General features: G+C 42.8%; 1 protein-coding gene across 1 annotated transcript; it reads left to right on the top strand.

Annotated features, from left to right (window-relative positions):
• Nucleotides 1-1,256: 1,256 nt before the first annotated feature.
• On the top strand, nucleotides 1,257-7,182 carry LOC105996461 (low affinity immunoglobulin gamma Fc region receptor III-like). The gene is given in 6 exon segments (XM_013030544.1): nucleotides 1,257-1,353; nucleotides 1,669-1,689; nucleotides 2,968-3,018; nucleotides 3,021-3,203; nucleotides 4,783-5,037; nucleotides 6,918-7,182. Coding segments are annotated over 6 exon segments (708 nt in total). The 5' UTR covers nucleotides 1,257-1,271; the 3' UTR covers nucleotides 7,034-7,182.
• Nucleotides 7,183-13,503: the final 6,321 nt, after the last annotated feature.

Here is a 13,503-nt window from a genome sequence, read left to right as displayed (position 1 = left end):
CTTCCTTCCTTCCTTCCTTCCTTCCTTCCTTCCTTCCTTCCTTCCTTCCTTCCTTCCTTCCGTCTTTCTCTGTTGTGGTACTTGACCTTGGGAGCCTAGGCACTGTCTCTAAACTGTTTTGCTTAAGGCTAGTGCTATACCACTTTGAGCCATAGTAACTCTTCTGGTTTTCTGGTGGTTAATTGGAGATAGTCTCATGGGCTTTTCTTCCTGGGGTGGCTTTGAAATGTGATCCTCAGATCTCAGCTTCCTGAGTAGCTAGGATTACAGGTGTGAGTCACCAGCACCCAACTCTTTTCTTTCTTTTAATGAGATTTAAAATTGCTTTATGGTTTTCCTACCCTTTTTTTTTTCCTTTTCTTTGTACTGAAGTTTGAACTAAGGGTCTTCCACTTGAGCCGTACTCTCAGTCTGGGGTTTGATCTTAGGGCTTTCCTCATACCATCCAGGCACACTCTACCTCTTGAGCTAGCCACCAGACCTTTTAGCTTTTGTTATTTTTTGACTAGTGTCTAACTTTTTTCCTGGTCAGCCTGGACTATAATCCTGTTTATGCTTCCTGAATGGCTGGGAATGACAGGCCACACATCACTGTATCCAGCTTTTTATTGGTTAAGATGGAGTCTCATGAACTTTATTTTGGCCTGGGCTGGCCTTGAACTATGATCCTTTAGATCTCAGCCTCTGGAATAGGTAGAATTAAAGACATGGTTCAAAATTTGTTTCTTGGACTTAAAAACTTTCTTGTGTGTATGTAGGACAGAAGTAGAGAAAAAGTATCTTGTTTGTAGTATATTTAGATTCTCTCCTGCAGCTAACTACTTTTATTAACATTGATTTTTTGGTTACATATTTAGAAGGGTATTTTTATTTTCCTGTCTTGGTTAAAGCTCCTTTGGAACTTCCTATACTAGCTAGTGACACAGCACAGAGGGTGTTCTGGAAACAACACTAAAATGAGATCTAAAGTATGGATTTCATCTCAGCTGTCCTCCTGGTGATCACTCCACACCCATCAGTTTCTTCACCAGCAAACAAAACCCCACATTTTTTGTTTTTTTGTTTTTTGTTTTGTTTTTAACAAGGGCACAACAGGAAAGGCAGATTAATCTGCAAAGTTGACTCCATTTTGAGCTTGGCTTGTTAGAGATTAGTTAGCAGAAATGGAATCTCCTGACTGATGACTGTTTCATAGAAGATGAAATAATTTCCTTCCTCTTTTCTGAGTTCATGTACTACACGCCACAGGACTTGGGTGAAGTCTTAGGACAATGTTGAAGTCCCAAATGTTTCATAATGTACAACCTTGGAATCAATGGCTGCTTCAACCACTGACAATTTTACTGGTATTTGGTGAGTGAGGGTCATTCTGGACTAGGGTAATTTCAGCCACCAGTATTACTCAGACTCCAGGAGCTAGTCCTGTGAAGAGCAGGAACTCCATTCTATACCAAAAGTTCAAGCTTACTTTGAAGCTATGCTAAGGGGTCAGGAATAAGAAATACTTATAGACGAGTATTCTGATGAAAGATTACTAGAAACAAGCTCTTGAGGAAAATAGTTCCTGAGGGGGTAGGGAAATAAAGGAACCCCAAGTCACTTGTCCTTACAACTAATTTGTACCATTTTCTGCTGCTCTACATTGACCTATTCTTTTCTCCCTTACAGCTTTCGTAGATAGGCAAAGTGGTAAGTTTGTTAATTTCTTGTTTGTTTTTGTTTCTTTCTCTTCCTCCTCCTTCGTATTTGTGTGTGTGTGTGTTTGTGTGTGTGTGTGTGTGTATGCTGGTCCAGGGGCTTGAACTCAGGATAAGCTTTCGTGCTTAGGGCTAGCGCTTTACTACTTTGAGGCATGGCTCCACTTTTGGCTTTTTTTTTGTAGTTGAGTGGAGATAATCTGACAGGGCTAAGAATGTAGCTTAGCAGTAGAGTGCTTTCCTAGCATGCACAAAGCACTGGGTTCGATTCCTCAGTACCACATAAACATAAAAAGCCAGAAGTGGTGCTGTAGCTCAAGTGGTAGATTGCTAGCCTTAAATAAAAAGAAGCATTAGTGCTAAGGCCCTGAGTTCAAGCCCTAGGACTGGCAAAAAAAAAAAAAAAAAGTCTTACAGACTGTCTTGAATTGGTTGGCTTTGAACTGTAATCCTTGGATCTCAGCTTCCTGAGTAGCTAAGATTACAGGCATGAGCCACTAGTGCCAGGTTTGTTTTGCTTCCTTTATTGTACTTGAATTCAGGGCCTCCCCTACTCCTCTCATGGCTGGAGCACTCTACCACATGCCTCAAATTTTGGCTCCTTGTTGATAAGTTGGACACAAGAATCTTCAAGTTTTCCTGCCTAGGCTGCCAAGGAATTTAATCTTAGATCTCAGTCTCCTAAGTAGCTAGGATTATAGGTATGAGCTACTAGCACCCAGATGCTTGTTTGTTCTGATGATGGTACTTCCTCAGAATGAAGTACTACTGTATTTACTTTGTAGGGACATGTCTGTTCTACCAAGAATCAGACTTGGGTTCAATATGGGCAGGACATTCATTGCAGTAGGCCTTAGGATATGATTCTTGGTAAGAGTTTAACTGGAGGGGGCTGGGAAGGTGACTCAGTGGTAGAGCGCTTGCCTTGCATGCATGAGGCCCTGGGTTTGATTCCTCAGCACCACATAAGCAAAAAGAAAAAAGCCAGAAGTGGTGCTGTGGCTCAAGTGGTAGAGCGCTAGCCTTGAGCTGAAGAGCTGAGGGACAACGCCCAGACCCAGAGTTCAGGCCCCACAACTGCCCTCCCCCCCCAAAAAAGAGTTTAACTGGATTCATCAAAGATCCAAGGGAGAGAGGTTACCATGTGTGCACAGATCTTTAGCTAGGTCTACAAGGGGACTCTGTGGTCTGTGTCCTCCTCTGAGCTATTCTTGGGAATCCATAGTTCCTCCGCAGTTTATTCACTATCACTCCTGCTTTCTGGCCTCAGCAAATCTCCTCAAGGCTGTGGTGAAACTTGAACCCCCATGGATCCAAGTGCTCCCTGCCAGGGGTCCCACAACCCTGGGAACCACTCCACACAATGGTTCCACAATGGGAAATCCATCCCAGCCCAGGTCCAGCCCAACTACAACTTTAAAGCCAAGAGAAATGACAGTGGGGAGTACAGGTGCCAGATGAGCCAGACCAGCCTCAGTGACCCTGTGCATCTGGTTGTGATAGCCGGTAAGTAGAGGGAGCCCCAGGAAGGGGCTGGGAGGCCAGCAGGGAGCAAATGTGCTTACAAGGCACAGGTTTGCCTGTTCTTGGCAAGCCTAGTCCTGAGCTGCTAGAAGTGCTTTTCCTCATGTATTGCCCTTTTCACTCATCCCTTTGCTTAGTGTATGAGTTGGTGATGGGGTGGGTGTGTCTGTGCAAATTCCTAAGAAATACCTCAGTGCATGTGAATGGTTATTCTTGCCTCAGCCCTGATTGAGCAAGAAGGTTCTAAGGCAACAGACAGGCAGCTGAGTGTGAGAGAAAAGGAAGTCGCCATTTCACAGAAGCCCGTTCACGTTCATGTAGAGCCAAAACACACAGAGTGACCATAACTGAAGTTCAGTCCTGTAAGCAGCCAACCATGTAAATATGATGAATTCATTTACTCCTTCTCTGTCGGTTCCCTTGCCTGCTTCCCAGGGATATTAATGCCTTCCTCACTCACTGAGTTCTGGGAAGAAGTGACATTTCCCTAACCTTTATATCCCTTCTCCACACTCAGTGCTGGGTGTCCTGCTCTGTCTTTTTCTTCCATCATCCTGTAGGCAGTTTGACTTGAAAATTGTGTCTCATCCATTTCTGTATTTGCAGCACCTGAGGCAATGCAGGACTTTGTAAATGTTTGCTGAACACATCAACAATTTTACAAAGTTCCTGTTAAAATAGTAGACTCTCCATAAAGAAGAGCTATCATGTGACTATGATGACTACTGTTGTCGCTCTTCACTTACTCCCCTAAGAGGTATTTAGCAAGCTCATGACTTACCTCTTACTGCCATTATTCATTCAGAGTAGCTCCTCAGTCAGACTGAATTTCTTTCTCCCCACCTCCAGGAAGGGACTGGATCTCTGGATCTCATGTGTCCTTCCTGACAGGACAGGGCTGTAGCTGCCTTCTCCCAGGAGAGGAAAGAGAAGATAAGCATATCTGGGAACTATAAGTAGATGCATGGTCTTATTACACTTTGAGTATACACCATTGTGTGGTGGTCCCTCACCTACTCTGAGATCTTGTAATCTACAGTTTCTTCACAGTTATTTATTCACATTCTTTCCTGCTTTTAGGCCCTCTGCAGAGTTCTTGAAGGCTGTAGTGAAACTTGAGCACCCTCTGACTGGCAGCTGAGGCCCAGACAGAATTAAGTTACTCCTCCAAGGTTTCAGAGTGCATAAATGAGTGGAGCTGGAATTAGAGATCAAAACTATTTGATTCCAGCTCTGGTGGCTCATGCCTGTAATTCTAGCTATTCAGGAGGCTGAGATCTGAGGTTCAAAGCCAGCCAAGGGAAGGAAAGTCCATGAGAGTCTTATCTCCAATTAACTGCCAGAAAACTGGAAGTGGTACATGGATCATGTGCTGAAGCACTAGCCTTGAGCGACAGTGCCCAGGCCCAGAGTTCAAACCCCACAACCAACAAAAAATACAAAACTGATTCTGAATTTAGGCTCTTTCTCTGCACATGAGGTCCCACCAGTAAGGATAGTCGAGGTCTCAGAGTGAGCCAAAAGACTTTGAGGGGGGTCTGTGTCCTTTCCTGTCTTTCAGACTGGCTGCTGCTTCAGACCCCTCAACTGGTGTTCCAGGAGGGGGACACCATTGTGATGAGATGCCACAGCTGGAAAGACAGCTTTCTGAACAAGATCACTTTCTACCAGAATGGGACATCCAAGAAGTTCTCCCATTTCAGTGGCAACTTCTCCATCCCCAATGCCAATCTTAGTCACAGTGGTGATTACTACTGCACAGGAAATATAGGAAGGATGTCCTACTCATCCAAATCTGTGGCCATCACTGTCCAAAGTAAGAACCAGTACCATTGAAGGATTTTCAGCCCTTGGAAGGATGGATAGTGAGGGCATTATGGATCTTTTCAGACTTGTATTTTCATAAGTGGTCCTCTCAAAGTCAATGAGATGCTAAAGTTTTGATTGAGGGGCTGGGAAGTTGGCTCAGTGATAGAGCACTTGCCTTGCATGCATGAGGCCTTGGGTTCAATTCCTCAGCACCACATAAGAAAAAAGAAAAAAGCCAGAAGTGGCGCTGTGGCTCAAGTGGTAGAGTGCTAGCCTTGAGCTGAAGAGCTGAGGGACAGCACCCCAGGCCCAGAGTTCAGGCCCCATGATCAGACCTCCCCCCGCCTCAAAAAAAAAGTTTTGGTTGACCTGACAGCTGGGTGGATGTGTGCTGTCTTCTGATTTGTGTCTCAGCAATTATGGGGATAGGTGTCATTCACTTGGGATTTTAATGAAATCATCTTTTTTTCACAAATACACCTACCAGACATAATTACCCTCCATTGTTCCCACCTCATCTAAACCCTCCATTTTATCTGATGTCCCTCTATCTCTGGAATTGTGAGGTTGGTGGTTACCTACTGCCTCTCAGTTTAGGTATAAACCTAAGCTCTAGCTCAGGAGAGCCATGTTGCCTTGGGTAGTTCTCTCCAACTATGCAGAACTACAGCTCTGTTCTTAAGAAGTTTTGCATTGTGGAGTCCTCATCATGCTTTTTAGGAGGTATTATATGCTCCAGTGACAGATTAGTACTGGTCAATGAACACCTCCCAGCCCTCTGGGCTCAGAGGAGGTGGTGGGTAAAGATATATTGAGGTGGTTTATGGATTCTCTAATTCAATGCTCCCCAAAGGTCATTCTAGTCATGTAACTCCTGGAGAAGTACTTCAAAATGAGAGGTTCTGTGGCTAAATTGATGTAGAATTATTGCATGCTCTGTCCTTTTTATATTAATAATGTACATTAAAAGTTTTCAGACAAGCTGGGCACTGGTGGCTCATGCCTATAATCCTAGCCTCAGGAGGCTGAGATCTGCAAATCATGGTTCAAAGCCAGCCTGGGCAGGAAAGTCCGTGAGACTCTTATCTCCAATAAACCACTCAGAAAACCTGAAGTCGCACCATGGCTCAAGTGGTAAAATGCTTACTTTGAGCTGTAGAGCTGAGGGACAGCGCCCAGGCCCAGAGTTCAAGTCCAATGACTGACCAAAAAAAAAAAACCAAAAAACTTTCAGACATCTGGGCACTGGTGGTTCATGCCTATAATAATAGCTACTCAGGAGGCTGAGATCTGAGGCTTGCACTTCAAAGCCAGCCTGGGCAGGAAAGTCTGTGAGACTCTTATCTCCAATTAACTACCAGAAAACTGTGGCTCAAAATGGTAGAGTTCTAGCCTTGAGCAAAATTGCTCAGGCCCCAAGTTCAAGACCCATGATCAACAGAAAAAAATGTTTTCAGTATGCCCAGTGTGGTGGGATACTGTAGTGCTTGGGAGGCTGAGGCAGGAGCATCTCAAGTTGGAGGCTAGTCTGAGCTACATAGCAAAATATTGTCCCTGCCAGGGCTAGCTTTGAAAACCTGTTAGAAAGAATATACATACTGTATTTCATGTCACATTTGCCAAGTCTAGATGACCACAAAAATCTTTGTCCTTTATAACTTCAGACAGCTGTGCTCAGGACACCTTATTGGGATAATAAAGGCTAAAGTCTTTATTGGGGAAGGTAGAAAGATGAAGGCATCTTCTGAAGACTTCCTGGCCTACCTATCTACTCTTGGCCTTGTGTTACGTTCTTGGTTTGGGTGACATTTACAAAGGCTGACAGTTCATTTCAAATTTCTGCCTTAATAACTATCATTTTCCCCATTTCTCTGCCTCTCCCACTAGGTCCAGCAATTCCATCCATCTCTCTATTTTGGTTTCAAGTTCCTTTCTTCCTGATGATGGTATTTGTATTTGCAGTGGACACTGGGATATACTTCTGTATGTGCAGAGACCATTGAAGCTCAATGGGGCTAGATGAATCACAAAGGCAGATGGTACCAGGATCCTCAGGACAAATGGCAGCTAATTTTATGGCTTAAAACTAATAGCAGGGCTGGGAAGGTGGCTCAGTGGTAGAGTGCTTGACTTGTATGCATGAGGCCCTGGGTTCAATTCCTCAGCACCACATAAGCAGAAAATGCCAGAAGTGGTGCTGTGGCTCAAGTGGTAGAGCACTAGCCTTGAGCTGAAGAGCTGAGGGACAGTGCCTAGGCCCAGAGTTCAGGCCCCATGACCAACCAAAAAAAAAAAAAAAAAAAAAAAAAAAGAAAAGCAATAACAGCAGCAGCTGTCCAGTCCACACTTTTCCTTCTCCCATAGCCCCTTCTTGAAAGCAATCTGGGATCTACAGCTTGTTTTGTTCACCTCTTTGCTCAAAACCACATAAAAGTTTACTTGGCAAATGTTAAAACCTTTACAATGGGGCTGGGATATAGCTCAGTGGCAAAGCGCTTGCCTAGCAAGTGCAACGTCCTGGGTTTGATCCCCAGTACCAAAAAGAGAAAAAAGACAAAAACCTTTACAATGTTCTACAAGACACTACACAATCCTATTCCTTTTTGTGTCTCTGATCTCATTTCCTTCTGTTCTTCCTTGTTTACTTACTCATTTTTGTCTTCCTTGAACTCACCAAGTCAATTATACTTCTTCACACAGCCTATATTAATTCAAGAATGTTCTTTCTGGGGCTGGGAAGTTGGCTCAGTGGTAGAGCGCTTGCCTTGCATACATGAGGCCCTGGGTTCCATTCCTCAGCACCACATAAGAAAAAAGAAAAAAGCCAGAAGTGGCGCTGTGGCTCAAGGGGTAGGGCACTAGCCTTGAGCTGAAGAGCTGAGGGACAGTGCTCAGGCCCAGAGTTCAGGCCCCCCAACTGGACCAAAAAAAAAAAAAAAGAATCTTCTTTCTGGTCTGGTGATTAGCTCAGTAGCACCATGCCTACCTAGCAAGCTGCCCAACCCTCCAAAAAAGCTTTTCTTGTAGCAATACAAGGTCCTTATCAGAAGCCAAGCCAATGTAGGTAACTGTTTTGGAACTTTCAGTGTCCACAACTGTGAACTAAATAAACCTCTTTTATTTGTAAATTACCCTGTCTCAGATGTTTTGTTATAGAAATAGAAAGTGGACAAAGGCCATGTCCTTTAGGTCTTTATTCAAATGTTGCATTTTCAATAAAGGTTCCTTGATCATTTAGTACTTCACTTCCTACCATACACTGAATTCCCTCCTGCTTTTTTCTGCATTGTGCTTATTGTCAACTAATGTGTTGTATGTTTACTTATTTATTGTCTGACTCTTCCATTAGAATATTGTCTGTTTTCTATCAGACTATGAGCTCCTGGAGAAGTCTAGTGCTTTGTTTGCTCAGAGGCTAGTTCAATGTCTGGCACATGGTAAAGCAACAGGTCAGTGTCTGACAAATGATAAAGCACTCAATACATATTTGTGGAAGGAGAACATTCTTTAACACTTAAAATCAGAGACCTTGAAACCTGGATAATTCCTACAAACAAGTAGTCCAATATCATTCACTTTAAAACTGAGGAAGCTGCAGTTCAGATAGGTGAAATGACTTAAGAACATATAGGTGCTGGGTGCCCTGAGACTCATCTCCAATAAACCACGCAGAAAACTACAAGTGGCGCTGTGGCTCAAGTAGTAGAGCACTAGCCTTGAGTTGAAGAGCTGAGGGACAGTGCCCAGGCCCAGAGTTCAAGAACCATGACTGACAAAAAAAAAAAATCATAGGTGTTTTGGGTTTGTGACATGAGAGGCAGGTATTTGGTTCACATAGGGGTGTTGTGGGCTTGTTTTATTGTTTTTTCTTTTAAAAAGTATTTTCAGTAGTCATGAGACTCTTTTTTTTTTTTTTTGGTCGGTCGTGGGGCTTGAACTTTCAGTAGTCATGTAATCTAAAAAAGAAATATTTGAAAAGGGGCTGGGAAGGTGGCTCAGTGGTAGAGCACTTTCCTTGCATGCATGAGGCCCTGGGTTCGATTCCTCAGCACCACATAAACAAAAAGAAAAAAGCCGGAAGTGGTGCTGTGGCTCAAGTGGTAGAACTGCCTTGAGCTGAAGAGCTGAGGGACAGCGCCCAGGCCCAGAGTTCAGGCCCCAGGACTGGACCCCCCCCAAAAAAAGAAATATTTGAAAAATAAAGAACTTTGTGCAAGAGACATTCTGAGCTGTAGGTCTTTGAGACAGGAATCTACCTTCAGTCACTGACTTTCCAATAAAGACTGCCAGTTAGACCTCTCTAAAAAAAATATTTTCACGTGCCTATTTGAAAGATGCCATCTTTTAGTTTTTCAGGGGAACTCCAGCACCAGAACATCCAAACAGAGTGAGAATAAAGGCATTGGAACATGATAAAGGCTTGATTCATAAGTCCCCAGACTTATGGGAATGCACCTAGTTATTATATTAACATGTGGATGGACCAGGACTGCAGCAATTTCTAGGCACTGGTTCTGTTCCCTATCAGGTCAGAGAAAAATATGCAGTGTCTTTCTAAAGGGATTGTGGACCAGTCTTGAGAATAGAAGTGACATTTCAGCTACTTTGGACCCCCAGCCCAGTGCGCTGGGTTCGTCCCCGAAGCAGAGTGGTCAGGGCACTCCTGAACTCCTTAGCACCAGTGCAAAGGGCTGGTCCCTGTGAGTAGAGCTGGTGGAGGAGCAGGAACTGAACTGAAAGATCACACATGACTGGGCCAACTTTTTTTTATTTTAATTGGTAAAAGCCCTAGAATCGAAAAATATTGGATCAAATTTAGGGCCTGAAAAGCGAAGTATTAGTCTTGGAGTGGCTAGAATTGAACCCAGGTCTCCCGTGTGGTATACAAAAAGTCTACCATTGAGCCATCAACACGAACAATGAAAATATCTTGCAGTAAAACATATCCACCCTGTCTCTTATTTCTGCTTTGTCACAGAATAATATTGCCTTATGGCTCCAGAGGAAATTTTTGGTAATACTTAGAAAGCAGCCATTTCATCTGGCTCTGAGGCTACTCTTAGTATATGCCTTTCCATTCATTGAGCTGCAATCCTTCTGCAAACCCGCCTGTGCTTGGGCTAGTGTTAGCACAATGAGCTCCCTTCCCATGGCTTAGTCCACTCCTTCCCCTCTCCACAGTTTAGCATGCTCCCTTCCTGGGCAACACTAGGCCCATTTAGTAAAGGCAGTAAATAATCAGCCTCCAACCCCCTATACCTTGGGATGGCACTCTTCTGGGACAGCTACCACCATATAAGGCAACAAGAGCCTCTTCGAGTGACCTTCAGGTCTGGACAGCAGCCATAAGTCCTAGTCTGCCATGATGAAGCCCCTGGCCCTCACGTCCACACCAGGATCTCTACCTCCTAGCCCCATTTAGCCCCTCCTAAACCTCCTAGGTAATATAGGTCACCTCAGACAATAACCAGAGCTTCTTCTCACTTCTCCCTTGTGAGAAGGGGTCTTTCCCGGCCCCTTCCCCGGCAATAAACCTTTCTTTGTTCTCTGTACCTGGATGTCTGCGTGGTTTTCTGGCAAAGTCTAAAGTACTCTAACAGCTAGCCTCCATTCTACACCAGGGAGAACTAATTCAATGGGTTACTGCCTTGACCAGCTTCGACCCTAACTGGGAGCCTTTAGAATGAGCCGGGAAGACTTGGAACCTTCTCCGTGTTTCCTTTCAGCAGGCCCTCATCTATAAAAGTCTCATTTTTTGAGACTTCTGTTTTCTCTAATCCTACCCTATAACTTTAGGGATTAGGTGAATAATCTTGCTCCCAAAGCTAGGAACTTGCTTCTCAGTATGTTATATAACTAAAGTCTATGTCATGGATTAAAGTAAGTAATAACCTCTCCTATTAAAAAAAAGCAGTACTCATTAATTTATTATTAACATATGCTAGCACTTTCACATTGGTTTTCACCTATATTTTTTTATGTATGGGTTCTGTTAAGTGAATATAGATCTAAATAAACTTTAAAAGAAGAAAACTCTTTGATTTTCATTTCAACCATTAAGATAAATGATGGGACTTGGCTTTCAGAAGTTGAAAATGTTGGAGTAGGTTCTGAAGGAGAGATGTAAAAAAAATTCACAAGGCTGTGTATGTATGAAAAAGGATAAAGGGAAGAGATTGAGGCAGAAACACACTACTGAGGTAGGAGGACTAAGAGAAGAAGACATGTCCTTATAGTGCAGGGAAAGGGAGGAGAGAAGTAGAGGTAAAAAAGCGGAGAATGGAGAGCTTAATCCATCAACCTAAAGTTAAAATGACTGGGAATGGCAGCTCTGGGGTAGTTCACACCTGTAATCCTAGCTCCTCAGGAGGCTGAGACCTTAGGATCTCCTACTCTTCACAAGTGATTGTTTCCAAGTTTTAAAAAGTGTTACAATTTTAGATACCAAATGTATTTACAATTACTGTGTATTTGTCATAATATTAAGATCTTATATAACCACAACATGCTGATCAAACCAAAGAACTTGACACTGGTAAAATACTACTTAACTAAACTGTAGATTTATTCTGATTTCAGACTTTTCCACTGATGGCCTCCTGTTCTAGAAGTCAATCCAAAATTTTGCTTTTGGTTATTGTGTCTCCTAAATTCTCTACATACCAGGGGTATATGATATCAACATGACAAATTACTGGTGATGTTAACCTTAAATACTTGGTTAAGATTCAGTTTCATTTGAGAACTATTTTTTCTTACTTATTTCTCTTATAAATGCACTACCATTTTCCTTAGAAACAGTATGTAACTTCTTATCTTCTGTTCTAAGTACATCCTTTAAAACATTGTGAATGGATACTGAGAAAGGGTAGCCTTGTGAGAAGCAGGGAATGATACTCCAGATTAAAGATCAACCTGTGCAAAGGCATGTAGATTAGATAGAGCAGGTCTTCAGAAACTTTCATATGCATTTGAGTCACCTGGGAATCTCCAAAAGGCAGATACAGTAGATTTGAGGTGGGGCCTGAAATTAGAAACTTCCTCCATGTATTTATAATGGTTATAATGAAGCACAAATAATCTTCATATAGATAGATCCATCAGATTTTAAAAATTGGGGGAGGGGGAGGGAAAGTGATGACGGTGAAATTGATAGGAATACACTGTAAATTTGTTGAAATGTAACAATGAAATATAAACAAAGTAATATAAACAAAAAAAGGTGAGTGTCTGGGACCATTTGAAATGTGAGTCACACACAGTGAGACCAAAGAGGATATATTTCTCTATCTATCTATCTATCTATCCATCTATCTATCTATCTATCTATCTATCTATCTATCTATCTATCTATCTATCTATCTATCTATCTATCTATCTGTCTGTCTGTCTGTCTATGCGTGCATGCCTGTATGTATCTCAAAATGAACTCCAAGATAGGGAAACAAGAGATCTCATCTTTTTTGATGATTCTGCTTTCTTTTCTTTCTTTTTTATTGTGAAAATACTGTACAGAGGGGTTACAATTACATTGGCAAGATAATGAGTACATTTCTTATCAAGCATTGTAGCCTCCTTTGTTTCCCCTTCCCATCCCATCCTCCCCCCCCTTTTTTTTTGTATGATGTATTTGCTTGTAGCTTAGGGAGGGGAAGGATAGAGAACTCTAGGGAAAAGGGTGAAAATGTGCAGCAGTGGAGCTCACTGGACACTGCTGAAAGTGAACTATGTAAGTCGTGGGTGGAGATGAGAGGGAGGGACTGGGAGAGAGTGAGGGAAGGGAAGACATTGTACAAAAGGAAATGTACTCATTACCTGACTCATGTTAATTGTAATTCCTCTTTACATTATCCTTAAGAATAAAAATTTAAAGTGTGTGTTAGCAGTTCTTTTTCTAAGAATTTGAACCGTGTTTATTAGGTGATGTAGTCCAGAGGATGATACAATCCAGAGAAAATAAATAAAGGACCAAAAGTGAGGAAAAAGCAAACCAACTTGTCAGAAGTGTGATTCAAACCCACACCAACTGGTGAGGCCGTGAAGTAAGCACAGTGCTTTACACCACTCAGCCATATTGTCATGACAGAAGTGAGTCCTATCAGTACCCTTTTAAGTTCTCACATTGACACTTCCAGCTGCGAGGTGGAGGCAGATCTCAGCGAACTAGTGCCAGCCATTTTCCCTGTACCCTTAACACTAAGCCCAGTCACCAGAATCCATCACTCGGTTGATCAGTTCAGGGTTTGGCGGAGCTGAATGCTGTGAAAGTTGGGCTGGAGGGGTTAGAGGAGGGGGAGGAAAGCTCCGATCTTTTCACTAAGCCCCGCGTGGTATTTGACTTGTGATTTAAAGTGCAGGTGGGCTTTGAGTTTCCAGTTAGTGGTCATAAATGTGAGACACACTTGAAGGAACCAACGGCAAAGAAATGACTTTCTTCCCTTAAATAACGAATCCGAAAAGAACAGTCCATTGG

This window comes from Dipodomys ordii, unplaced genomic scaffold, assembly GCF_000151885.1.
Source record: "Dipodomys ordii isolate 6190 unplaced genomic scaffold, Dord_2.0 Scaffold131, whole genome shotgun sequence".
Classification (NCBI taxonomy): Eukaryota; Metazoa; Chordata; class Mammalia; order Rodentia; family Heteromyidae; genus Dipodomys; species Dipodomys ordii.
Note: the sequence above shows the minus strand (reverse complement) of the source record. Positions and strands in the feature narration are given on the sequence as shown.